We start from the raw sequence: 25612 nt of genomic DNA on the forward strand, positions 1-25612 counted from the left end.
AAAATATGTGCTGTAAAAATATCAAAGATGAAAATCCTTAACAAGAAATGCAAGACCTAACTGATCCAAGTTACAAAAATAAACAGGTGCACTTCAAAAAATTTGAATATCAAGAAAAAGTTCAATATTTTTTTGTCACTCTTTTCTGAAAGTGAAACCCATATACTTGTTACAAATAAAGTGAAATATTTCAAGCCTTTATTTCTGGAAATTTTGATGATTATGGCTTACAGATAAGAAAACCCAAAATTCAGTGTCTCAAAAAATTAGAATATTACATAGGATCAACAAAAAAAGGATGTTTTACACAGAAATGTCAGGCTTCTGAAAAGTATGTTGATTTTTATGCCTTCAAAACTCAGTTGGGCCTCCTTTTGCATGAATTACTGCATCAGTGCGGCATGGCATGGAGGCGATCAGCCTGTGGCACGGCTCAGGTGTAATGGAAGCCCAGGTTGCTTTGATAGTGACCTTCAGGTCATCTGCATTGTTGGGGCTGGTGTCTCTCATTTTCCTCTTGACAATACCCCATAGATTTTCTGTGGGGATCAGGTCAGGCCAGTTTGCTGGCCAATCAAGCACAGTAACACCATGGTCATTGAACCAGATTTTGGTACCTTTGGCAGTGTGGGCAGGTGCCAAGTCCTGCTGGAAAATGAAATCAGCATCTCCATGGTGCTCGTCAGCAGAAGGGAGCGTGAAGGTCTCTAAAATGTCCTGGTAGATGGCTGCGTTGACTGTAGACTTCAGAAAACACAGTGGACCAACACCAGCAGATGCCATGGCAGCCCAAATCATCACTGACTATGGAAACTTCACACTGGACTTCAAGCAACATGGATTCTGTGCCTCTCCACTCTTCTAGGTCCCAGAGTCTGGAGGAAGACACCAATTTGTGTCCCTGGTCTGTCCACCATCCCCTCAAGTAACAGAAAAATCCATTCCCTCTCCCCCTCTCTTTTTCACCTTTCAAAAAATGTGTGCTGAAACAAGCCATTCTCAGATTTTACATCTAGTGACCTCACCAGGGGCCTAAGCACCCTCCCCCAGGTTTGGTTGGCTCTCCCCCACTTGGAGGAAAGTTCACCCTCCTCTGCTGATCTTTCCAGCTACCAGCTGAGATGCTGGATAGCTCAGTAGGTTATCCTGCTTACTGTGGTCTGGGAGATTGATGGTCGAATCCCAGTCTAAACTTTGGGAAAAAAAAATGTAATATCACGAGTGCTGCATCCATTTCCTGAGAGGGGTGTGGTCAGGGGCGGAGTCAGACAGATCAGTAATATTTAAAGCCACAAACACAGAAATGGCTTATTCTGATAAGGGCTGAAACAGAGGGGTTTTAAGACATGCAAAAATCCAATACTGGAGTGTTTTTTCAGCAATAACCTTCACAAGCATGTTTTGGGGACGTCTGAGAACAATATAAACTTGTCTTAAAAGAGTAAAATATGTCACCTTTAAACACAGGAAGTTTGAGGCAGATTGGACTATGCAAAGCTGAGTTATTAACAACTTCCAGTTTCTTGAAAAAATATGCAAATTTGAGGGCTCACCATGGCCACGCCCTTTGAGTGTTGTACAGCAGCTGAATAACTTCTGATAATTTATGTCTCTTCTAGCAGTACACCAAAATTCAGCTTGGTTGGGTGAATGCTGTCAGAGGAGTTAATCTTCAAAAGACCCCTTGCAATGGCAAAAACAAACAAACAAACAAACAAACAAACAAAAAAAAAAAACAATTTTGCTAACTCCTTCAAAATGACAGATTTCCTGTTGGAGACAGGGGAGGTATCCAAGAGGCTTTTTTGTAGATCTCTCCAAGCCACATCAGCACAAAAAATTTCAAAGATATTGGACAAAGTCTAAGGAGGGGGCTTTAACTCTGAAAACTGTGAGGGGGCACTATCGAGGCAATTCCCAAAATGTTTTGTGGAGTCCCATAAAATATCAAATTTTTCACCAGACTTAATGTGCATGCCAAAATTCAGGACTTTTTACACATGTTTACATACTTAAAACCTACAATTAAATGCCTAGTCATTTGAATTGCAAATAGGTCCTTGCACTGGTTCAGTGCTTGGGCCCTAAATAGTCTGGATGTGTTAACAGGACAGCCATGGAGGTGAACAGTTTGAGTGGGTGAGTGTGAAATTCCAATGTTCAGCCACTCCTGTATGTGTCATACAAAACAATATGTTACACACTCCCTAGCCTTCAAACAGCTGAGGAAAGCACACAGTATGTTCATTTTACCGCCCTGACAAGGCCAAAGCAAGTTTGACTGATCATTGATCCACTTCTGTCATAACATGAGAGGATTTATAAGAGAAAGTGAAAGAAATAATCCCTCTGGAACTGTTTTTTATTTGTTTTTATATGTTTTATGTCAACATCTCCTGAATAGTAACATCTCCTGAATAATAACACTAGATAAACTCACATAAAGCTGGAAAATTAAAAGTGCCTTTAAAGCACTGTGAGGTGTGCTCAGATTAAAAAAACAACAAGCCTAAAGGGCATAACTCCCCCTGGTGGTATCATGAAACCATCTTTTCAAACAAAATGGGTTTTTTTTGGTTGACTTTAACAAAAATCATTGCTTTCATTTCCTCTCAAAAGAAGACCAACAAACTCAAGTGTGAGGAGCAGATTTCCTCTTCAGGAGTGAAAGAGCTTGATCCTGGGACGTGTAGGGACCTGCCTGTGTAACTCAAGCGAGTTAAAAACAAGCTTCTCAAAGCTTGATCTACATTGAAAATTTTCCTCTTATGGACAGAATATGAATCCTGTGTAACTGGTTCTTTCTGAATGAATACATTTGGTATGAACTAGTTTCCCTGCTACAGCAAATTGACATTGTAGACGGCTTTGATGTTGAGAAAACGCAAGTCTCTGGATTGGCAAAAGTCAGTAAGTTGTTTGCTATAGGTTTCATGTTTACCTGGAGTAATACTGCATTATGCATACAGTAGTTTGTGGACATACATAGCTTTTATTTTACCAGTAGTTACATTTAGATAAAAACCATTTTCATTATGTGAGACCCAGCAAGTAGCCTAAGACCCACCTAGTATAATATGTTTTTTTCTGGCCACATGGCATGATGTCTAACATCCCCCTCTTTTAGCTCTGTTTTCGGTCTACACAAACAACTGAAGGAAATGTCTGACTCTCAATTAGCTCCATCTTGTGTCTCTGTAAAAAGTCTAGGGTTTTTCATGTTTTGTTACAGTTATTCAAAAAAAGGAGTAGTTAGCTTTTTGATACAAAAATATGCTAATTAATGAGAGGAATAAGCTGTAGCCATACTTCATTAGTCACTAAATCAGGGGTATCAAACTCATTTAGGGTAGTGGGCCAGATTTGCTCCAATGACATGTCCTGTGGGTCGGATAGTTTTTTAGCAATATCAATATGACCAGTGACTGACATATAGGCTGCTGTATTGTTTATAAAGAGAAATGATCCAATATTAGATGCAGATACCATTTAATGAGTGCTGCATGTTTGCATACAAAAGAGAATTTACTTGCAAGTAAACTAAACAGGTCAGGCAAAAATATGCTATCCTTGTAACATATGACAACATGTTACAGATTTTAACGTTTTTAGAATCCACTGATGATGAATTTACAAGACTGGAGTATTCATTAAACATACATTCGCCATGACTGTTCATGACTTTAAAACAGCAACCTTTTCACAAAACCTGATATGAGCCCTATTTTGCCTGACCTGGGATCAGTGCGCAGAGTCCAGGGAGGAGAATGAGAGAGAGAACGGAGGGAGATAGGGAGAGAGAGAGAGCAAGAGACATCCTGTGGACATTCATGCCATACATGTATGAGCCCTTTGAGGTGTATGAGGTCCACTCTATCTGAATCCCTCTGGCATCCCTGCACGCAGGATGAACTGGGGCATCTCAGTGCATTTTGGAGGCATTTTGGCACTGCATCAAGACTAAACATGCCGACCTCATGTCATACGACAGCCTGTGTCTGGACTGGGATTAAATGTTCAGTTATAAAGTATTGATTTCATCGTTATGAGAGGAATTTTTACCATTTGACAAGACCTGTAGTTAAATACGCCACAGGATTTATAAACGATGTCCCATTTAAACCTAAGTGATCAAGACCACAATTTCACTTCTTGTTGATGTAAAATTAAATCGTATGTAAATGAAATTAGTTGATATTACTTTGGCATTACAGATTGAAATAATGAGGCATTAAATCAGTCGGGAGATTGTACTGTGTCACTCACCAAAGCGAGATACGATGTCTGTGTTTGTGGCTGACGGACTGTTACGCGTGGAAAACATTTGTTATCCTGAGCGCAGCTGTTTTAATCCCACTCAGGGGAAGAGGTTTGGTTTTACATGGCAAAAACCTCTGGATGCCTTTATAGACTTATTTAAACTCCTATCCATATCTCTGACCCTTCCTGTCACATCAGTGAGCTGTGATCGCAGGTTCTCATGTCTGTGTCGTTTAAAGAATGAGTAGAGGAACAGCAGTGGAGACTCTGGGACCAGCACCCTGGTACTGCTGGCAATAAACTCAGAACCCAAGCCCTGGACCAAGCAAAACTCACTGATGCCTTTGCCCTCAATTATAACAACCGGAACATTGTTTTATTATGAAGACATCAAAAGAGCATGTTTTTTGGCTGCAGTGTGTTAATTAAATGCATTTGGGGATTAAGGCAACTATTTTGAATTCTTGTTCTTATCTCTTAGTGCTTATTCATATTATGGATGTAATATGAATTGAGCCTTTTGTTGACTTTAAAGCTGCAGTGTTGTTAATTGGCAGCAGAAACTGGTTGAATTTTGTAATTGAGGCTGGAGTGTGCGTGCGTAAAAGGCAAAGGCCACACTAACACTACACTTTGATGTCAAGTGGGGGGGCCACAAAATATCTTCCCACGGGCCACAAGTCTGAGACCCATACACTAAATGTTCTTGGTGTTCAAAAGATGAATCCAGTGGAGAAGAAGTAAAAATTCCAGTTCCTCCAGTGTCCACTTTAGGCTAGCTACAAGTGGACACTGGATATCTCAAAGGAAGTACCTTAATTTGCTGGTACAACATATTTACAGTTTTAGATTTTTAAATTCAATTTCATTCATAAGCAAAGTCTAGCAGTTACATTAATCTAATAATCACATTGCAAACCTTACAGACTAATAAACATTTAATAGATAAATAAGGTCTAATCCGGGACTAAAGTAGCCTATGTATCAACCTGTTTTAGAAGTAGTTACACGGATGGTGGCTCGCTTCAGCCTCATTCCTTTAGCTAAAGTTAAAATAGCTATTCTAGCTACATAGTTAAAGATACTACATAAGACTATGTAGCTACTGTATTTTATGTTTAGCAGCATGAGCTTGAGCAAACATTGCTAAAACTAACTTAGTTACATGGATAATGTGGGTACATAGCTGCCTTGTGACCTCAGCCTTAGCTATCTTAGCTACATAGTTCCACTATCTACTACACAGCTAATGGAAACTGCTCGCTGCACTAAAATGTTTACATTGAATGCATTCAGTCTGTTTACTCGTCTTTATTAAACATTTTGTAATTAGATTTTGCAGGTCAGGTTTTTAACTTTGGAGACTGTCTTGACAAAAGTCAGGTATACACACTATTTATAAAAAGAAGCAGAAATAAACCTTTTTACAGCCTTGTTCAAATTATGAATTTGGAGCTTTGGTTTAGCTTAGTGATTAGAGCAGGCGCCTAAACATAGAGGCTTTCGTCCACAATGCAGTGGTTGTGGGGTCAATTTTTGGTGTTGGTGCGGTGCATATTTTCCACCAAATCTCCGTCCCCATGTTTCCTGTCTTGTTTCAGCTGTCCTATCAACATAAAGGCAACAATTAAATATATCTCATCTGTTTGGGATTTTTTAAGAATATGAGTTATGTATAAAAAAACAAAACAAAACAAAAAAAAAACCTGATTTATTATCAAGACCTGCATTCCAGTGCTATGAGCCAATCACATTTATTACAGCTGCACCTGGACTTCTGGCTTGCAGACTGCGGTAGGGATTTATCGAAACTTCTACAGTTCACAAAAGTGGTCAAACAGTGTATATGGGGTAAAGGCAACACTGATATCAGGTAACAGGTATCCTCAGAGGCTATGAAGTGTATTTCATCTGTTCTCTGAGCATCACAAAACAAGGTGGAATGTTTCCTTTGGATTAAGATTCCTATGTGGCAGACCACACAGTCAGCTCAGCGTAAAGAAGCTCGACAAGGACGTCTGCATTTGTTCTAAGGTAAGGCTATGTACTGTTAGCAAAGTTTGCCCCAAAGTGACGGATATGTATAACCTCATACATAATCGCCAACATGATGTATAACATCACCTTGTGGCAAACCTTGCTAATTTACATTACTCTACAGCAAGAGTTAGCCAATCACTGCAAATGTGATTCACTAAGACTTTGTCCATATTTATCTACAATCAAGGTTTTCTTGCATTCTGCAAAATGTTCACAGCTTTAAAAGTTTTCTTTTTGCTGCCTCTTACAGTGGTACATTTTTTTTCTTTGAAGTACAACACCTTGCAGCAAACTTTGCTGTGTAACGTCACCTTGATTTAGCTAATCCCTGCTAATGTGATGGCCAACTTCAGCTTTGTTGTCTTAGCTCATTATATTATCTTTTCAAATAAGTACTTTTGTTCTTTGTTAATCAGACATCAATATTAACTAGCTGAAGCTCATAGTTGAAGCCTAAGTGAAAACCATAACCATTAACCTGGGCAGTCCCTTTGCCTGGTTTTTAGGTTGACCAAGTTTTTTTTTTTCAGACAGGAAGCATTTCCAATATGGTGACTGCCATCGACAGACTTCAAAAGCCCTCATTGGTGTTGTGACTTTGTCTATGTCTATATATAAAGTGCCTATAAAAAGTATTCCCCCCATCAGATGTTTTAAATGTTGTTTTTATTGATTTTATGAATCAAACATCGTCTATAAAATTTGACTATTTTGAAAAAAATTACAAAAAAAAAAACTTTTAATGTGAAAATGAAAACAGATTTCTACACAGCAATGTCAGTTTGATAAAAAAGAATATTGAAGTTAAGATAAGTGATTACTTATATATTCACCTCCTTTAAAGTGGCTTGCCTCATTCAACAGAGGTCCAGCCAATTGGTGCTATTAGTGTCACTACTAGTGAAATGGGGATCACCTTAGTGCAGCGAATGTGTTTCATGTTATTGTAGTATAAAGACAGCTGTGTCTGAAAGGTCCAGTCACTGCTTAATCAGTATGCCTGGCTACCATTACACCATGAAACCAAACAAACAACCAAACAAGCAACTCAGAGAAGAGGGTCAAAAGATTTTATTTACTATGATTTTATAAAGATTTATAAAATCAATAAAAGGGTAAAAACATCTGGGAGGATGAATGTTTTATCAACACTGTACAGTCAATGTTTGTTTGTTTTTTTTTTTGCTAGCTCCAAAATGTTCACCGCTTTTGTAGGTTTTTACACATCTCTTGCAGTGGTATAATTGTTTTCTTCTATTTAACCATGAGTAAAGATGACAAAAGTCAGAATGTCAATATAAATATTTTTTCTGACCTTGTCATGGCATTGGCTTACAAGCAAAGACTCTTACGGACAAAACAAACTATATTCATCCTGTTAGAGTTGCCGTTAACATCTTGCAATGTTGTTACTTGTTGATGAAGGGCTAACACTTTCTTCACTAACCTCTTGTTGACATGCACAAGTTGCAATGGAGTACTTTACTATGTTGCACTAAAAGTTTGTAGTTGTTTTTTTGTACATGACAGTAACAGTTGTGGCATCATCTATCATTGTTTCTTAGATTTGGATCAGCACCCAGCTTACTGCAGTGACACCTTTGAGCTCTTAAAGCTGAGTGTGCAGCATTCTGCTATCTCTGAGTAAAAGTGTGAGACCAATTGCAGATCTGTACATGAAACACCATATGATTTACATGTAAGTATGCAGTCTCTCTGTGTTGCTGCAGTTGTCTTGTAGGTCTGCAGCAGCTTCCTGTCTTTCTGCAGCAAAAGGCTCTTCTTTTTTTTTTCCTCCTTATTGCAGTTTTGGAAGACTTCCCACCACTGCTGCATTGACACCCTAGTGGAGGGGCCTGGAGAGGAGAGCAGTGAGCCTGCAGCCCGGACACACCATCTCTCAGTTTGAGCTCTATACCCATGAAAACATCCTCTGCTCTGTCACTTCAGTGGTACATCAGTGTTCATCCCTGGTGTGTTTGTGACCCCTAATTCTTTTCAGACACAAGAAACTCTCATTGGGCACAATCTTACACAGAGGCTGGGTTAATTTTCTTTATTTACATGTTTGAGTTAAAATAGGGGGGGATGTTTCCAACTGTTCATATAGCTTTGCTTTGTGCATTGTGTCAGAAATATCCCTGTTTTCAAACTATTCAGTTTGACCTAATATACTAGTGAAACAAATGTCTTAAAATTAGCACACAACAAGTATCGCAAACTTTGCAAGAGCAACTAAAAAGATACAAATGCAAGTCTGTGCTTTCGAATATCTCCATATGAATCCTTTTTTTGCTGAATAACAGCTCAATCGATATTTCAGTAAATATCTAATTGTATAGAAGAAGGGGCACAGAAAAAGAGAAGATGTAAATATAAGAGGAAGATGCAGAAAAGGAGAAGAGGGATATCAAAAGGAAGAGGAAGATGAAGTAAGAGAGAAAGGGGATTTTCAGAGAGAAAAGAGGGAGATGGTGGGAAAGATGATAAAGATTGAGAGCAAAGAGGGAGATGCAGACAGAGTTAGGAGAAAAGGGGGGTAATATGTAAAAATAGAAGAGTGTGCAGAAAGAGAGAAGAGGGAGATGCAGAAGAGAGATAAGAGGGTTGATACAGGAAAGGGAAGAGATGCAAGATGAGAGTAAAGAGGGAGATGCAGAAAGAATTAGAAAGAAGATGAATGTGAAAAAATAGGAGAACATGCAGGAGGGAAAAAGGAGATGCAGAAAAAGAGAAGAGAACTACAGAAATAAGCGGAAGATACAGGAAGACAGAAGAGTGTGATGCAGAAAGAGACAAGAGTGAAGATGCAGGAAAAGGGAAAGATGATGCAGATTGAGAGCAAAGAGGGAACTGCAGAAAGCATTAGAAAGAGGAGGAGTATGTAAAAATAGATGAAGATGCAGAAAGAGGGAAGAGAGAGATGCAGAGAAAGAGAACAGGGAGATGCATTAAGAACGGGATATGCAGAAAAGGAGAAGATGCAGAAAAAGGATGAGAGGCAGATGTAGCAGTAAGAGGATTATGCAGAACAGGAGAACAGAGAAGAGCTTCAGAAACAAGGGTAAGATGCAGGAAGAGAGAAAAGGAAAATAAAGAAAGAGAGAAGAGGGTGGTGTGGAAAGAGACCAAAAGGGAAGATTGAGGAAAAGGGAAAGATTGACAGCAAAGAGATGATGCTGAAAGCACTAGAAAGAGGAGGAATATGTAAAATAGAAGATGAGAAAGAGAGAAGAGGGAAATGCATTAAAGAGAGCTATGCAGAAAAAGATAAGAGGGAAATGTAAAAAATATGAGGAAAATGCAGAACAAGAGAAGCGATAGCTACAGAAAGACGAGGAAGTTTTAGAGACGAGAGAAATGCAGTAAGAGAAGAGGAAGGAACAGAAAGAGAGAAGAGGGGGATGCAGAGGAAGAACAGGGATATGCAAATAAAAGATGAGAAGGAGGTGAAGAAGTAACAAGAAGATGTAGAAAAGGAGACAAGGGAGATACAGAAAGAAGAGGAAGATGCAGGTTAAAGGAAATGGAATGCAGAATGAGAGCAAAAATGGAGAAGCAGAATATGTAAAAAAAATAGAAGAAGATGCAGAAAGACAGAAAAGTTACCCATCATTGATGATAAAATTTCAACTTTTAGAATATGAAAAGTACGGTAAACACCTACTTGAACTTTAATCTGCTAGGATTAAATAAGAGTGCACCTTTAGAAGCTGCAAACTTTACCTCTTCTTTTCATATGCAACAAAAACAGCCGTTGTGTAGGCAGAGAAAAATCACCAGGAGTTGAAGTCCAAAGCTGATGTGCATTTGTCCGCTTGTCCTCTGCCGTCTAACTGTACCCCGGCTCAGATGGCACTCTTCACGTGACTTCAGCTGCATCCTTCCTAGCACTCACAGTTCTCCTTCCCTCCTGTAGAAAAACTTCAATTAACCTCTTCCTAACCTAATGAACTCCAAATAGCACATCACTTTTAGTGTATGGTCAGTGTGTATTTGCAGTAATGGACTTTGGCATCCGTCAGGGCTGAAATTGACTAATCAAATCTAAAACCTCTGACTGTAGCACTTCCTCTGTCATGTCCTGCAGTGAACAGTGCAGTGATGTCTGTTTTTTTGACTGATGTGTTTGCTTGTTTATGGGAAAAGGAGGGGTCCTGTTTTGAAAAATGACTGCATGGAAAGACACATGAATGCTGCATCATATCACGATGTACTTCAGCTGCATCACAAGACAGGGATGGATGCAGCATGATAGTTTGACCTTCCAGGCACTGCATGAGACATGTAACACAAATACACACATTAGTGTCTTTTAATAGGATACATAAAGAGTGAGAGGAAACAGCTTTTAAATCACAGCAGAGTTAAGAGATTCTGTCTTTTTTATGAAGTTAAACTACACAGTAGTTGTTGTATTGCACTGTTTGGTGTATGCTGTGTTATGATTCCTTAAAAGAGGCATTATCTGTGAAACCACACGTCTATTTATGAATGGACCATTTTGATAAGGGAGCATATGCCTGGGCCGGCCCGCAGGCTGCATTACACAACCTCCTCCCTCCTCAAACCTGCACTGCAGAACTTTTCTCTGATCTCCACTAACACTCAGACAAAAGTGCCTGAGTCTGCATACACGCCCCGAGTCAGGATAGGAAGGGGAGGAGGGTAAGGGAGGGAGGGGGAAAAGAATGAGAAGGATATGAGTGGGCAGGTGAGGGAGGGAAGATAGAGAGAGGTGGCATGCAGCCAGCAGAGAGGACAGGGAAAAGTTGTGAGGTAGCCGGGGGGACGGGCAGGGAGAGGAGTCAGCATCAGTGGGGCTCTGCTGAGGAGGAATGAGAGCAGTCGCTTCTCCCCCTCCTGTCTCTCTGCGTCTCTGTCTGTCTCTCTGTTTGTCTCCCCCTCTCTTTTCTCTTCTCTTCCCTTCTCCCCTCTCTCCTCTAATTTCCGTCCCGGCTGCCGCTGCAATGTGGCTGTCTCTGCAGTGAAAGTGCTGGCTGCTGCTGGATTCTCCTTGAGTGAACCCTGACTGTGCGCAGTGAGCTTTTGCTGCTCTGCCTGCTGTCCTGCTCGACTGACTCAGCTGTGCAGGCAGCCAGCCGGCTGGCCTTTTGAAGGGAGAACACCGGCTGCAGGACCAGGTAGGAGATGCAAGACTTACACTGTGCTTAGCTTGAAATCCTGTCTCAGTTTTACCTCTTAAATGTTAGTAAGCAACATGTGTGCAAAAAACATGCATTATCTGACTGAAAATGCAACTTTTTACTGACCTACCTGTGCTTTTCTACATGCAACATACCCTCTAAAAGATTTCTGTTGATTAACTTTTTCCTTCTCACTCTGTTCCTCTTCCTCTGCCCTCTGGCTCACCTACAGTCTCTTCTACTGGAGTGCTAAGGGGGCTGCCAGGCAGGCTCACCTCCCCCCCAGGACTACTCAGCACTGGAGGTTCATCATTGGGACGTTCCACCCAGAGAGCAGCTTCCATATTCAGTCAAGCCTGAATTAAACCAAAGGATATTCTGTTATCTGGAGCCCGGGCTGGATCCAGCAGCAGTATTTGTTTTGGAGCACATCTGGCGGTCATGGAGGTCCAGAGGGTTGGGGTTGAACCCCCGAGGCTGGACCCTCCATCCAAAGCCGTTGGCGTGATACTATCTGTTCTTCTTGGTAATGTCTATCTCTCTCTATGTCTTTATGCTTAGTGCTAAATCAACTTATTTTTCCCCTCACTTCTCATCACTTGTGCCAACATAAGCCTGTTTACGAGAAATAATGCTATAGCTTTCCAAATCTGTCTTTGACCTTCATCTGCTTTCTTTGGTTGCTGTTTGATGCAGTTGTATTTATATCATGGGTCAATACTGCTGAAGTTCATGAGGAAAGATTCTCCTGAGTGACAATAAGTTGGATTTTTGGAGAAAGGTCTAACGCACAAACCAGGAGAAAAAACATTAAAGTTTCGTGGCTGAATTGTTGTTGCAGTCAAACAGTTTCATATGCGTATTGATCCGTATTGGTTTGAGTTGGGATTGTATGTCTACAAAAGAAAAAGTCAGCAGAATAGTGTGGCCTCTGTGGTGGAAAAGCTGTGTCAGACATTGGGCACTTTAAGAAAGGCCTGGCTTCTGCAGTGACAGACAGCAGCATCATTTCTATCTGTGTCCAGTTAACCAGCATTTTAGTTTCAGTCACTCCTTTGAATATGCATTTATGTAGAAACAAAGATGCTGTTGAAGTAAACGGACCCTCAGAACTTACGCTGACACTGGTCATTGACTGTGCAGGTTAAGTTGTGTGTATTAAAGGCGTTACCCAATTAAGTCTGTGCCTGTTTTGAGGACAAACTAGTGCATTTGTTAGTTTATGTATGCTCCTTTGTACTTTATTTTTCTTCTCCTTTTTCCCTGCCAGTCTGGAGCATCGGTGTAGTAAATATCCTTTAAATCTGAACTTCTATAAGACCTTTGGTCTTTACTGCACTTTTGAATATTAACTTATTTTAAATTTTCTCCCATTGTGTCCACATTGACACACTCATAAGAGGAGATTTGTAACAAGATTGGTGATTAATGCTGTGTTTTAACTTTTCCTTGCTCATGTTTTGCTGGCGTTGGGCCAAAACCTGGTATCTTCAGAACCACTTTTCACAGAATGACAAAAAAAGCAGTTTTTTTTTTTTTTTTTAAATGAAGCCCAGTGTTAGTTCATGGTGGTCATACGCCCAGCTGTGAACAGTCGATGGCCAGCTGATCACATTTAACGTCTCCCAGCTCCTACAGCCAATCACAGCTCTTTCTCTCAACACAGCAGTGTATTTAAATATGACGCACTTCTCACTAATCCTTGCTGGCATTGATGCTGATGCACCACAATACTGCTGTTGCTGCTGGCAAAGCTTATCGTCCTCCACCCCAGCCTCCTCCTTTATAGCATAAAGCTTGTTGCAACCTCATTCAGATATATGCCGCTATGGATTAATTGCTTTTGAACTAATTTCATAGTGTTCAAAACACATTGTCATAAATGCTTGAATCATATTGAGGTTACTATCCATGCGCTCCCTGGAATGTCTAAACATACTGCTTGACTAACCCAAGGAGCATTTTTTGAGCAGTGCCTTCTCTGCCATGTAAAACTGTATATCCATTTTGTGATAAAATAGTTGAATGTATGACAAGAGTGTTCCTGACTGAAATAATTCAACAGCGAATCGTCACAATCAGCATCTTTTTGACACTTTTATTGCTTTAAATTTTGTTAAAAAACCCACTGGCAGATGGAAAAGATGACCCATAGCACTGATTCATGAAAAAAAAGAAAATCATGAAAAATGGAGATACGAGATTTTTGCCTGATGCCATTGATATGTGACTTTTATGTAGACATTTTAGCTCCTTTTATCACAAATTGCAGGGCAAAATTAATCATCAGATGCATGCAGTCATAAACCAAGGGAAAAATGCTTCAGCAGACATATCTATTTGTCATATTATTATTCATTAGGCAGAGCACAAGGAGGTGGATTGTACATTCACACTTAGTGAGCAGTGTTCACTGATTGTTATATGGTGTTGTTATATGCATCTTTATAAATTTGTGCTTAAAAAGTGATCAAGTGCCTTTAATGCAGTGAAAGGGGGTTTATGTCTGAGATTTAAAGCAAAGAATTTGGTTTAGTGTACTTGGGGCTTACTTACTGTCACTGATTTCGGCTGCACTGTCTAAAGCATACACAGTCCTGATCCTTTTTAAAAAGCTGTGAATGACGTGAGAAGTCAAAGAATTTTATTGACTGACAGGAGAAATACAGCTGGATTTTACACAAATGCTAATGTCTATGGCCTGTTGCTTGTAAACTGTTTGCTTAAGTGTCCATGTGAGTATCCAGCTGTTGCCATGATGTCCACAGGCGGTAGCTAAAAGGCTACATGCTGGTCGTTTCAGACTGGCAGTGTGAGCTCTTGGCCACGACATGGCTTGATTTTCATTTTGTTTGCATGTTAACAAGTCAGGGCTATCAGCCTGCCTGCATGAGCACTAAGGATCTAGAGAATTGAGGGCTCGCCTATTTTTCTTCAAATGGTTCTTGGCTGAAATAGACAAGGAAATAATAAATAGAAAGCAAGATTTACCTCATTGTAGTAAGTATGTACGCCCCCATTGTTAGCATTTATTATAGTGTGTTTCTGGATGACATACATTTTGTTGGAGAAACTCCCTTTGTTTGAACAGAATGCTTTTATTTCCACTATTTATTCAATCAAGTCACTTGTAAGGAGGTTTAGGTTCTGTGTCCATAGCCAGCTTTTTTTAAGCTGACTGCACTTATTTTTTTAAATTCAGTGAATTAAAAAAAAAAAAGTGCTCTTGGTGAAAAACAGTTCAACTTTTGGAACAGCGCTGCACTCGTCAAACTCAAGAAGGGCAGGACTTCTGACAATCACATAAGAGAAACTGATCTAAGTCATCTTTCTTCGTCTTTTTTTAGGCTACTTTTCAAGTCCGTAGTTGCTGCCTCTGTCCTTTACGCTGTCTGCATGTCTTCTGTGAGATATTTCCTTTTAATATGAAAAAAACCCCACATTTTAAAACAACAATACAGATTCTGCCATGGAAAGTATGGTTCATTGTTTGTAGTGTAGTAACAAGGAAAGCTGGTAAGAGTGCTCTGATAAGGAGGTTAGCAGTGCTGCTAGCCCTTAAAAAAGAGTTAAAACTCAGGAGGAATAATAGAGCTTTGACAGCAGAGAGACGCAGCCAACATGCAGCACACTCAAACCTGGTCTGCAAGCTGTGACGATGCATGTTGGAGTGGACATGCACGGCTGATGCAAGCAGCAAAAAATGCTGCCAGTCTGAATCAGAGGTAGAGGTGAGGTTAAGTTGCATGCACTCTCTGTAAGAGAACCGGGGCCTGCTGCCAAAGTTACACAGTGCTGAAAGCAGACAACTGGAGTGCTCTGTGGAAATGGGATGTAATGGGATTGACGCCATTCTCTTTTTTATAAGTGGTACCATTAGGCACTGCCACTTTGCTATTTTGAGGTGGAAACATTACATCTTGTTGCCTCTGGCAGCATGGATTGAAGGAAAGAAAACTTCATAAATGTTTTTTTTTCTTGTTTTTTTGTAATTTAAATGACATCCTGCATTACAGCTTCAGTCTTTCAAAGTAGCTTTTCCCATGCACAGCATGAGCATCAATTAGCAGTTATAATCTAGATGCAGTTATTGTCGTATTGGCATTTAACCTTGATAAGTAGCAAAAAACAGAGTTAAAAAGATATAAATTGGTTTCAGATTTATGCACCAGAGAGAAATAAGATAATGCTCTGACTGCAGTTCGTCCTGCTCAGTTTGTATCAGGTGATGTTTTGCTACCTGGACATTATCCATACAGTGTCTTCCTCAAGAAATACAAAAAAAGAGAAAAGATTTAGTGATTTTTAGGATTTGGATGTAGCACCTGTTATAGGTGACATATTTGGGTTAGAAACTGGAGCATTGCGTTCTACTTTTATCTGAAGCATCAAAACTTTCCATTGAAAGACAAAACTTCAACTGATAACCTCAGAGAACAGAGGGCTACTGCCTGAGGTAACATTTGAAGGTTGTTGGAAACACAGCACAAGTCAATCAAGGATTATGCAATAAGAATAAACTGTGTTCTGAAAACAACTGTAAAAAAAATATGAGATAAGAGGACTGACACAGAGGAAGTCAAATTAGTAAGAATTCCAATTTCAAACATTTATTCATGACTGTTAGAGGAAAAAAAATCCGGAGTGACACTGTGTGCATGTGGGGAGAGACAGGAGGGGGGATGCTGTTGCTCTCCAGTCACTGTTTTTTGCAAGCTCACTGTGCTGCATTGGACCAGCTGAGGAAAGGATCCCACTGACGGAGTTTGGGAAAAGCAGGAATGCGATAAGAAAGAATCAGCTACATTACCATTCACCATATGCCCTCTTTTGCCTTTTTTTACACCTTATCTGCTGTTCCAAGCAACATTATTTCTGTTTGCTGCAGTCGTGCCTGTCAGCCATTGACCTTGACCACAGTGTGAGAACACAGCGTTCGCCAAACAGAGGGGCAGAATCACAGGAATGTACAGGACAGTGCAGAAAATGTTACAGCTGCTCCTGCAACCATTTATCATTGTCATATATGCCTGTTTTTCCCTCTCTAACCCTGGCATGTGTGTAATAAAGAGCTTGCGGTATACACCTCTTACACTAGATGGTGGCATTGAGCACAGGGTGTTTAAATGATGCTTTCCATCCTTCATCTACTGCATCTCATGAGAAACACAGAAAAGGCAAATGAAAAGGCCTTTCTGCTGTTAATGATAGGCGTTAGATTTGATAAATGCAGCCTCCTTTGGTCTGTCTTATTGTGGTCCCTAGTGTACAGTTACAGTCAGCTTCACAGTAAAGTCACAGCAAGGACCTTGAGGTGTCATATTACAGCACAGTTTGACACATCAATAACAGCCTTTATATACTATACAGTGTTCTATATTATGGAGGTGTAATTTTAATGGTAAGTTGAAGCTGTGACACTTTGCTGAAGTCATTAAGCTTCATTTACTAATATCCTCCTGAAGTTCGCCCTAAAAAAATCTGATCAAACAACCATTTGCTCTAAAATCTGGCATCAGAAAATTAACAGTAGAGATAAGGTTAATTCATTCATTTATTTAAGGTTTATTTGTTAGAGACAGATGGAGTAAACATAAACAGCTGAGAACAGGCATCTAATGCAAGTATCATAGTGTTTTTAGCAAATGCTAATTTGCAACACCTGTCCCTAGAAGGACTTTTGTGAGAACAAAAAGCTGAAACAGTTGATTAAAAGAGAAAAAGGTGAAATGGGTACAATAGAGACAGTAAAAACACATTAAACAGTGAGAGCAGCTCTGTTGCTGAAATAACCAGGATTTGGTAGCTCTCTCAAAGGGGGTGAAGTCTGTGACACCTTTAGATGTTCAGGTAGAGAATTCCAGAATTTCACTCTTTTCACAGAAAATGCAGTCTGAGCAAATGATGTTTTGCGAAAGGAAATGACAGTTTCCATTTGATGCTACTCTGGTGGATCTGCTGCAGCCTTGTAGTCTCCTCATACACTCCTGATCAAAATCTTAAGACCAGTTGAAAAATTGCAAGAATTTACATTTTGCACTGTTGGATCTTAAGAAGGTTCTGAGTAGAGCTTCAAAATGCAAACAGAAGAAATGGGAGTGAGATTTTTTTTTTAAATTGAGTCAGCAATTTATTAAAAAGAACAATTGAACTTAAATAGGCTGTTCATTAGATGAACACAAGTTTAAGACCACAGCTCAAAAAAACAAACAAAAAAAAAAAAACAGAAAACCCCCTCAAAACAGAAATAAAAGTTTCGAAAAAGGACTCAGTAATGAGTAGCTCCACAGTTCTTGTTGATCACTTCAAAAATTTGTGTGGGCATGCTTGATGCGAGTGTTTCCAGGAGGCTAGTGGGAACGTTGCTCCGAGTGGTGAAGATGGCTTCACGAAGGGCATTCACCATCTAGACCTGATGTCCATTTTTGTAAACTTCCCTTCCCATCCATTCCCAAATGTTCTCAGTTGGATTTAGATCGGGGGAGCACGCAGGATGGTCCTAAAGAGTGAGGTTATTCTTCTGTAAGAAGTCCTTTGTCAGGCGGGCATTGTGAACTGCAGCATTGTCCTGTTGAAAAACCCAGTCATCATCGCACAGACGAGGGCCCTCAGTCATGAGGGATGCCCGCTGCAACATCTCCTCATAGCCAGGCGCCGTTCAACGCCTCTGCACAACCTGAAGCTCCATTTTTCCATCGAAGGAAAAAGCACCCCGGATCATGATGGCGCCCCCCTCCACTGTGCCGTGTAGAAAACATCTCAAGTGGGATCTCCTTGTCGTGCCAGTAACATTGGAAGCCATCAGGACTGTCAAGGTTACATTTTTTCTCATCAGAGAATAAAACTTTCTTCCACATTTCAAAGTCCCATGTTTGGTGCTCCCTTGCAAAGTCAAAATGGGCAATTTTGTGGTGTTGAAGGAGACGAGGCCTTTGAAGACGTTACTGTTTTTTAAGTCCTTCCCTTGCAGATGCCGTCTGATGGTTATTGGGCTGCAATCAGCACCTGTAACGGCCTTAATGTGGGTCGAGGATCGTCACGTGTCTTGATGGACAGCCAATTGGATCCTCCGGCTCAGGGCCTTTAAAATTTTTTTGGGTCTACCACTTGACTTTTTTGTTCCATAACCACCAGGATCTTTGAAGAAATTCAAAATGACTGTCTTACTGTGTCCAACCTCAGCAGAGATGACGCGTTGCGAGAGACCTTGCTTATGCAGTTCAACAATCCAATCACGTTCAAAGACAGAAAGCCTTTTTGCCTTTGCCATCAGGAGGTCATGACAGCGTGTATACCCAACAGAAAATGACATTGAATCCACATTTTTTCGCAGACCCCATTTCTTCTTTTTGCATTTTGAAGCTCTACTTACAACCTTCTTACGATCCAACCGTACAAAATGTAAATTATTGCTATTTTTCAAGTAGTCCTAAGATTTTGATCAGGAGTGTGTATGTGCAGAAAGGTGGAGGAGTTAATCCTTTTAAACATTACAAACACAAACTTTACATTGTGGAGATCTTGTATTTGTTTAAAACATGGCAGTGATGGTATCTAATTTGTTTTTTATCCATGATTTTCAGAGCCCAGTTAGACACTCCATGGATTTGATCACTGACCGATTTGTTTGAGACCAGGCCAATTATTGTTGCATTAAGTATTTTATTTACATCATTCATTTAAAACACTCTTACTTTTGTGCTTATATCATCTTCATAATTGACATCTCACAGTTTTATCAACCATTGCATGAGTTAAAATAAACGCTGGCTGAATTAAGATTGATGTTTATATATAAAATTTGATTAAATAGATGTGATAAATCACAATAAAACACAGGGACATCTTTTATGCACTAGCCCATCAGCTCCCAAAGGTATATTTGGTTATTTTGAAGGTGGGTTGAATGTTGTATAGGGTGCTTGGCAGTAGTAGTGGCATTATCCCGTAGAGATTTCAGTGTGTGTTGCCCGTTTAGGCAGATTGTGCTGGGGCATCGGCAAGGAAGCTAGGCAATACAGTATTACAGATGGGTACTTTTGCTCAGTGTAATCTGGCAAGTTTTAGGTAAAAATAGCCATTCATTAAGGCATTCCCATCTTGCAGGAATGCCTTAATGTAATATCCTCATATGTACATGCAGGGTCTTAGGAGGTTAAATCTGACCACTCACCAGTGCTGCCCTGTAGAGGTGATCCACCACCTGTTTAGTCTGATGTTGTCTCTTTCCCTCTCTCCTCCAGGTGTGTGGTCCACTCAGGCACTTGAGATGATAGTGGGGAAGATAAACCACCTGGAGGCAGTGAACGGCAGCACCATCATGCTGCCTTGCAAATACCACAGCTGTATTGGAATCGAAAATCTCTATTTCAACTGGCAGTTCAATGACAATGGCACCATGCAGAAGGTAAGAACTTTGTGGAAAGAAAAAGATTCATGAAACCTTTAAGACATTGTTCTGGAGACTGACAGCCTGTTGTTCTGGACAGGTATGTGACTCGGTGATAAAATCAGCTTGGGTGATGCCTAATGTGAAAATATATCGAGAGCGGGTGGAGTTTGTGGGGATGAATGACGAAGGCAACGTCTCCATCCTGCTATATAACATCACCTTCGAGGACGCAGGCGAGTACACGTGTTTTGGGAAAAACCCCAAAGAGAAAGGCAAGAACCACAGCGCCATCTTCACCCTGATCGTGGTGGACGAGCGTGAGTATCTATCTGTACCTGTAATTTGTGCTGGGAGGCATTTTATTTTCCTTTAATTTACAAAAAAGATCTTTAGGAGAAATATGCATTTATTAGAATTCGTGGAACTGTGGCAGCACTAAAAGTTGAATCTTGTTTCCTCCGATGTCCACAGTGAGGGTGGTGGACAACACGGTGGCCACTATCATAGCCTCGTGTGTGGGCGGAGCCATTGCACTGTTAATGGGCTTCGTTCTGCTCAAGAACTTCACTCTTTTTGTTCTTTCCAAACTTGAAGAGAAAAAGTGAGTTGTACCGGCCACTGAGGTATTTCTAACCCAGGGTGAATTTAACAAAAATTAAAGGTGCAGTATGCAATATTTAGCTTAAAGCACTGAGTGGAACAGACTTGGTACGTAATATTTACAAGTAAGTTGATCAATTGGATACAATTGTTTTATTTTTATCAACTTGGAATAAGCTTTTTTTTTATATACAGGTACATGTAAAAAAAATAAAATATCATGTAAAAGTTCATTTTTTCCTGTGATACACTTAAAAAAATCAAATTTCCATAAAATCTAGATTCATCTCATACAAATTGAAATATTTCAAGACCTTTTTGTTTTAATCTTGATGATTAAGACTTACATCCCATGAAAATCAAAAATCCACTGTCACAAAATATAATATTGTGAAAAAGTCCAATTTGCAAAGGTTTCCTGAGCCTTCATTCTCCCATTCTGGTTCAGTTCACACAACCACAATCACGGGGAAGACTGCTGACTTGACAAATGTCAAGAAGCCAATCACTGACATTGTCTACAAGGGTTGTGTTCTTAGTGCCAAGTCAGTCCTGAATCATGGATGATACTGTATAAGTATCTCACCCGGGCTAGGGTCAAAAAGAACTGGACCGTTGCTCAGTGGTCCAAAGTCCTGTTTTCAGATAATAGTAAACTTGGTATTTCAAATATTCAGGTGATTTAGCTAGGCCTGCTCGTAAATATTATAACTCATTTTCTCAATCCACGCTCATTGCTACTAAGCTAAATTTTACACACTGCACCTTTAGATAAAAGTGGAGGTACTGCTCCACTTGTATCATTTATTGTTACTTTTACCCTTCATAATATCATTTATTTTGGCTCAGATATTGTACCTGCTGAGGTAGTTTTGAGATGTTTTTGAGCTTCTGTATTTTTTAGAGCTTTAATTCTCTTTTTTCTTTCCCTCCTCCTGCAGTAAGGAGTGCCTTGTAACTTCATCAGGGATCGACAACACAGAAAATGGCCTCTCAGGATCCAAAGCTGATTCAAAAGCGACACCAAAAAAGAAATGAGAAATGGCATGTAAACATAAACATATGGATACTCATATTTATATACCTTCTTTGCGGATATTTGGATATGCACATGTCTTTGCACACATGCAAAATCATTGCATTCAAGTTGGGATACAAAAAATCTCTGCCTGGCTGTGGCCTTCAAAGGAAATGAGTAAAAACATGCACATGCAATTTTGCAGATGATATACAATTGAAATTAAAGCAAATTACAAGTTATTTTATTCTATCAAGAATACTTAAAATGAGTTTAACAATAACTTAATTTACAAATTTTAATGAAAGAGAAATGTACAATGTCTTTAGTGATTAGACTCCACCGTAATGACTTAGTGTACTTGAAGGGGTAGAGAGGCAAACAACAGGAATAGGATACCACCTACAGAGTCTAGACACTGGTGGTGGTGTTGATAAGGGATGCAAGATTAATGAGGATAAGACTTTGTGAAGCTGGACAATGAGGAGTCTTGGAGGAGGAGACTGAGGTATGCAGGATTAGATGAGCAGGAGACCTAGAGAATCTGAACTAGATGCTGATGAGCTGGATGAGGGCGGCTGGGGTGGAGGACAGTTGCAGCGTCTGCACTGAAACGACAGGCTGACTATGAAAGAGGATGACAGATCTTTCAAATGACAGGTGCATGATTGGTCAACAAGGTTGTGGCAGAATCTGATTAGTTTAAGAGTGTCAACGCCCATAATCAGCTGATCACCAGAGCAGGAAGAGAGAGCGAATGGAAGAAGGGACTAATTGAACTTCTGCTGAGCTCTATTTGCATGCTATCCTAATGACTTTGTTAGGATCATTACCAAAATCAGTGACAGTTGTATATCATTTTTTGCATGGTTGTGTGCAGTTTAAAGTGCTTTGCAGCCATCATACATCCATGATTCTCTGTGGCCACAGCCAGTGCACATAAAAAATCAAACTTTGACTGTTTTACATTCAAAGGGTAGACAAAAACACTTTTATTTAAGTGCTTGAAACAGGGATTAATGCAATGTAGTAACTGCTGGGCTGAATGCCTCTTAAAATAATCCAAAGTAACCCTTCAATAATATGATCAGTTTTTTCATTTTTTTTCAAGATTGATTTTGGGGTTTATGTATTTATTTGGACAGCTGATATAGAAGGAAACAAGGGAGAAGGAAGGGGTAAGAAAGGTCGGAGTCAAACCTGACTGTAAGGCCAATTGTTCAAGTGACACCCCATAAACTGAGATTTTGAGATACGGCTGTTCTATAATTTTAAGGGTCTTAAATCAAAGTCTACTGATTAATTTTCAACTACTTTAGATAAAAATCCACAGGTTTTCTTTTGTCTGATTTATTCCAAATGAAATCATTAAAGGGTTTCTGACATCTTTTAAACTATATAATATATTAGGATATATATATATTGGGATTCAGCCCAGCTCCTCATGCTGTATCTTCTCTTTGCTTGATATAAACACAGGTGCCTGTTAGTGCTTCTCTGCTCCTCAGCCAGCGAGGATAACTACATACTGCAGAACAATTCTGAAAACTCAGCAAACAGTAATAACCCAACAAGCTTCTCAGCTTAAATGATAGACAATCCCCTGAAACTATCCCCCAACCCCCCTTTAGAAAATGTATGATCCTCTGATGCTGCTGCTTTGAAGACAAATAACCAATGCATTTAAAGCATGAGCTTCATGGGCCAGACTTAGATACAGTGCTCGAAAACAGAAAAACACACTTTTTGGGGAAAAAACATGTCTTGAAATACTAACACTGGTAGTGTCAGCTCAGAGACCAGCGGTTAATCCCATCTATGCCATGCTAATTTCACCGTGCTAACCCTGGCTTAGGTTTAGCACTATTTGGTGATGCAGCCCTTGATACTGTAAGCCTGGATTAGATTCAACATTTCCCCTTTGCTTAGTATGTGCCTCTTCATGGAAATGGCTAAAAACTGACATTCATCCTCTCAGTCTTGCAATAATGATCTTTTTGGCTGCTCTGCAGTGAAAAGATAAACCTGGTGGACCTGCCTATGCATACAGTAGGTGACACATAAACCCATAGTAACTGATCACGGGATCAAAGCTCAGACAGCAGGCTGAGTGTGGGGGCTGTAGTTTATACTCTGTTTGAGCTGGCAATAAGACAAGTGATGCTCTCAGTGGATCCCACTGAGTGACAGTGCCAAACAGGGACAAGCTGTACTGGGTATCACAAAAGGAGATGAATGTATCTGCACCAAACTCAAACAGTGAAATACAATTTCACCTGCATTTACAACCAGTGGCGCCGCCAGGATTAAATTTCCTAGTACGCACAAGAACAAATCCAGTGTATATAGACACCTTTGTTTTCTAGTTTCCAACATGCACGTACACAATCACAGCAACTGAGCTAGTCTGTGAGTGACCGAGAGAGAGGGAGAGAAAGAGACAGAGCATACAGGTGCTACCCGCACAACGTGAAAACTCAGAGTAACCACAAACAGCCAGACAACTAACCGGCCTTTAGGCTCTTTTATACTTTACACACGTATGAAATATATCAGTGCATTTTAAACTTTACAACAATCATTCTCTTCATACTGATGTACATCTGATATGTTGGAGAGACAGAATCCACTAGATGTCACCGCCACTCAGGGGGCTACTTTGTAGCTGCTCTGTCCATCTGAAGAAAGAACGGTCGGTCCTCTGCTCAGCTGTGCTCTTGTATCTGTCTGTCTTTGTGCCCAGGTGAACTAGCATCATGATATGTTTATATTTCTACTCATTCAATATTCGGTGAAGTTTCCTCAGAAGCCCTGATTGAGTTCTGCATTTTTCAAATGGTTCTTCTTCGTTGTGTTTTTTACTCTGGGTTGAACGGTTGGCTGTATTGCTCAATACTGCCCCACGATTGGAAGTGGTGGTTCAACGTTTGTTTCATTTCAGATCTGTGAGCTTCTGTTAGCAGGAGAACAGATGAAAATTGACAAAATGAACATGGAGTATGGGCAGAAAGGTCCATCCGTATCCATTCAAATGTGGAGTATAAATGAGCCTTTAAAGGTGCAGTGTGTAATATTTAGCTTAGTAGCATTTAGCAGAACTAAGTTGGTAAAATTGAAACATTATATTTATAAGTAAACCAGTCCAAATTTGTGTTTAATCTCCTGAATAAAGTTATTATTATTATTTATTTTTTTAAATAAACATTGATTAAACCATTTATTCATACATAGGGAGGGTCTCCTCCATGGACTCTGCTATCTTGGATTTTATACAGTACCACAGAGGGGACCAAATAATCAGTCAGTCTGTTAAAACGCCAATTCATGACTTAAGTAATCTCAAGATACTTTACAAAGAGGGCAGGTCTAAACCATATATTCTGTTGAGGCCTGTTATAATAAACAAGTGTTAATCATTAAAATTATAATAAAGACTATGCCCTGTTACCATAAAGACCAATGTTATTCACCATGAGAACAGCACTAGCAGTATTTAGCCATGTTACAGTGGTGACAAAAACCAAACCTCCCCTGTTTTTAGGCTGTTCAGCAGACCAGACTCATGTTGACAGCTCTCTATCAAAGCTGTGCTGGGGCTGGAAAGGACAAGAAGGAGGGTGAGGGGTGGAGGAAAGCAGGAAGAGGAGAGGGACAAGAGAAACAACAAAGCAACAAATCAAAGACAAATTTATGGCAGTTGTGGCTATAAGCTCATCACATTTTTTCTTAATACCACTGATTGCTACAGCTACCGCATGAAGTGAGCAATGCAATCTAGAATCTGACCGTTAGATGACACTAATATTCACAATTTTATACATTGCACCTTTAAAATCACTCATATTGAGATCCATGTACTGAGTATTGTGGACCATCAAAGCTATTCCAGATAAATGTGATGTAAAAGTTGTACTGAGCATGTTAAATGCTTAGTTTGACAGAGTCAGCAGCCCTTAACCTCGATAAAGCCAACTTTATTGGGAGATACCGAGGCAGCAGATGCTGCAGATGCTTTCTGCTGTGTGGGGTAAATCTTCTTGGCACTGATGGCAACATCTGTGATCTTAGATTTCTCCTCGACCTCATCATGGACCAACTAACAGCCACCTTCTGCTGTACCACAAATACTAGCAGTATTAGCATTTAGCAGACCCT

The 25612-nt window shown here is 39.9% G+C and overlaps 1 protein-coding gene across 1 annotated transcript; it reads left to right on the forward strand.

The window, feature by feature from the left end:
• The first annotated feature begins 11305 nt into the window (after window positions 1–11305).
• Window positions 11306–21477, forward strand: scn4bb (sodium channel, voltage-gated, type IV, beta b). Its single transcript, XM_041802151.1, has 6 exons — window positions 11306–11444; window positions 11680–11973; window positions 19691–19854; window positions 19937–20156; window positions 20311–20440; window positions 21381–21477. The coding sequence occupies exons 2-6, from the start codon at window positions 11889–11891 to the stop codon at window positions 21475–21477; spliced, it is 696 nt and encodes a 231-aa protein (XP_041658085.1). The 5' UTR covers window positions 11306–11444; window positions 11680–11888.
• Window positions 21478–25612: the final 4135 nt, after the last annotated feature.

Source organism: Cheilinus undulatus, linkage group 12 (assembly GCF_018320785.1).
Source record: "Cheilinus undulatus linkage group 12, ASM1832078v1, whole genome shotgun sequence".
NCBI lineage: Eukaryota > Metazoa > Chordata > Actinopteri > Labriformes > Labridae > Cheilinus > Cheilinus undulatus.

Coding starts and splice junctions, on each gene's coding strand:
- scn4bb (XM_041802151.1), top strand. CDS start 11,889: ATGGAGGTCCAGAGGGTTGGGGTTGAACCCCCGAGGCTGGACCCTCCA. Junction 11,974..19,690: donor GATACTATCTGTTCTTCTTG/GTAATGTCTATC, acceptor TCTCTCCTCCAG/GTGTGTGGTCCACTCAGGCA. Junction 20,441..21,380: donor TCCAAACTTGAAGAGAAAAA/GTGAGTTGTACC, acceptor CTCCTCCTGCAG/TAAGGAGTGCCTTGTAACTT.